Below are 2,351 nucleotides of genomic sequence, written 5' to 3' on the forward strand. Positions count from 1 at the left end.
CTGAACCCAAACGGAGTGGACATCTACCTGAGGACGCTCATGGCTATAGACGCTGAGGTCGTGGACAGAGACACTATGCATTCTAACGAGGTAAGGAACACAGACAAGGTGTAGAATTTCTTTCTTAAAATTCGAAAAATCTACAACTTCTGAAGCACTTATGTGAACTAAATTGTATGTAGTCATTATTAGGAATATTTCGAAGGTTATGGCAGAAGGATTTGTTCATATGTTGTTCATTTTCTGAGTTATGACACATTTTGTACGTAAAAACATGCTGAAAATGCATTTGCAGGACCTGTACATAGTATAGTACAGGGATACTATGCATTCTGCAAACAAATCTCAACTTCTAAAGCACTTATGTGAACAAAATTTTATGTAGTCGTTCTTAGGAATATTTTGAAGGTTATTACAGAAGGGTTTGTTCATATGTTGTTCACTGTCTGATTTATGAGACATTTCGTACGTAAACATGATGAGACTTGTGTGCAGAAATATTTTAGCTTTTTTTTGTTTGTATTCTTTTGATTTGTAAAATGTAAATCCAACATCAAAAGAGATGCACATTGACACATAAGACAGTACAGACAGGTGTTAGTTTACCTGAGGACGCGCATGGCTATAGACGCTGAGGTGGTGGACAGAGACACTATGCATTCTAATGAGGTAAGGAACACAGACAAGGTGTAGAATTTCTTTCTTAAAATTTGAAAAATCGCAACTTCTGAAGCACTTACGTGAACAAAATTTTATGTAGTCATTATTGGGAATATTCTGAAGGTTATTACCGAAGGATTTGTTCATATGTTGTTCATTTTCTGAGTTATGAGACATTTCGTACGTAAACATGATGAGACTTGTGTGCAGAATTATTATTTTTTTTATTTTTTTATTAATTTTTTATAAAATGAAAAAAGGCCGTATCCCAATAAAAATAAATCAGTAAATACTTTGGACACTAATAGGTACATATATATAAACAGGTGTTATTGCTTGTAGCGTGTTAACCCTCTGTCATGTTAGTACATATATATAAACAGGTATTATTGCTGGTAGCGTGTTAACCGGCCACACACACACACACACACACACACACACACACACACACACACACACACACACACACACACACACACACACACACACACACACACACACACACACACACACACACACACACACACACACATACATACAGGTATTATTGCTTGTGGCGTGTTAACCGGCCCTAGTCTCTGTCACAGGAGACGCGTCGTAACACGGTGATCAAAGACGGGATGAGGGAGCAGGTCATTCCCCAGCTGGTGGAGTCATGGTTCCAGATCCTGCAGACCTACCAGCAGACGCATCCAGAGCTGACCTGCTCCTGTCTGGAGGTGGTGGGGGCCTACGTGTCCTGGATAGACCTCAACCTCATCGCAAACGACAGGTCAGTCATCACACACTTCTTTTTTTAGGGATTTTTATAGTGATCAGAATATCCGTACAAATACAGCTCAACATGTAAACGTAATTTTCTGTAAAAATAAAAAAATATATATACACACACACACACACACACAAGGGATGTGAACAATGTGTCGATTCTTGACTTGTGCTCAAGACGACTCTAAAAATAGAAATCGGTAAATCGGAGGGTTTTACTTTATTGGGTCTTTATTAGATTTGTTCGGGACATGGGAGACGTCCGTGATGCGAGTTCACGTGTGGTCGCGAGCGCGCTGCAGGCGCTTCATTTCTGTAATTTGAGCGCATTAAATGTCTGCTGTGGGTCAACAGTGCAGTGCAAAATATGAGTAGGACGTTAGTAGGGTTTTTCCAACACAGTCAGTCAGTGCGTTTCCATGGGACAACTAGATTGGATTAAGACATATATCGAACTAGACACTCGAACGGACCGCGTCACTTGTCTGAGTATACATGGCCTTTCAAATATTCGATAAATGTCCGATGCGTGGCTGTCTCCACTATGCTAGGTGGCGCTGTAGCCCTTTCAACAAGTGGTTATAGAGCCACGTCCGGTTCCCCTCCTGTCCTGTTGAGGTCTTATTCGTTTATTTACCCGATTATGAGTCTGCATGTAAACGCACTGACTGACTTCATCTTTCCCGTGTGTTTAGGTTTGTGAACCTGCTCCTGTCCCAGATGTCGGTAGCAGAGCTGAGGGAAGAGGCCTGTGACTGTCTGTTTGAGATCGTCAACAAAGGAATGGAACCGACAGACAAAACCAAACTGGTGGAGAGCCTCTGTCAGGTCCTGCAGTCTGCCGGGTTCTTCAACGTGGAACAGGTCGGAACATGCTGAATATTTAGAAAAGTTGCAGAGGGAGAAAAAAGCTGAAAAAAGGG

At 41.3% G+C, this 2,351-nt stretch overlaps 1 protein-coding gene across 1 annotated transcript in view; it reads left to right on the forward strand.

Moving 5' to 3' along the window:
* LOC307270604 (exportin-T-like) overlaps positions 1 to 2,292 on the forward strand; it is a gene marked incomplete at its 3' end in the record, with an annotated part of 10,868 nt that extends 8,576 nt beyond the window's left edge. Inside the window, exons 6-8 of the mRNA XM_080054486.1 lie at positions 1 to 90; positions 1,248 to 1,432; positions 2,124 to 2,292. The exon at positions 1 to 90 is cut by the window's left edge and continues 129 nt beyond it. Of these exons, the coding sequence (XP_079910612.1) occupies positions 1 to 90; positions 1,248 to 1,432; positions 2,124 to 2,292 (444 nt within the window). The remainder of the gene's footprint in view (positions 91 to 1,247; positions 1,433 to 2,123) is intronic.
* Between the last annotated feature and the right edge of the window lie 59 nt (positions 2,293 to 2,351).

This window comes from Ammodytes marinus, assembly GCF_949987685.1.
Source record: "Ammodytes marinus genome assembly, contig: scaffold_106, whole genome shotgun sequence".
In the NCBI taxonomy this organism is placed as follows: domain Eukaryota; kingdom Metazoa; phylum Chordata; class Actinopteri; order Uranoscopiformes; family Ammodytidae; genus Ammodytes; species Ammodytes marinus.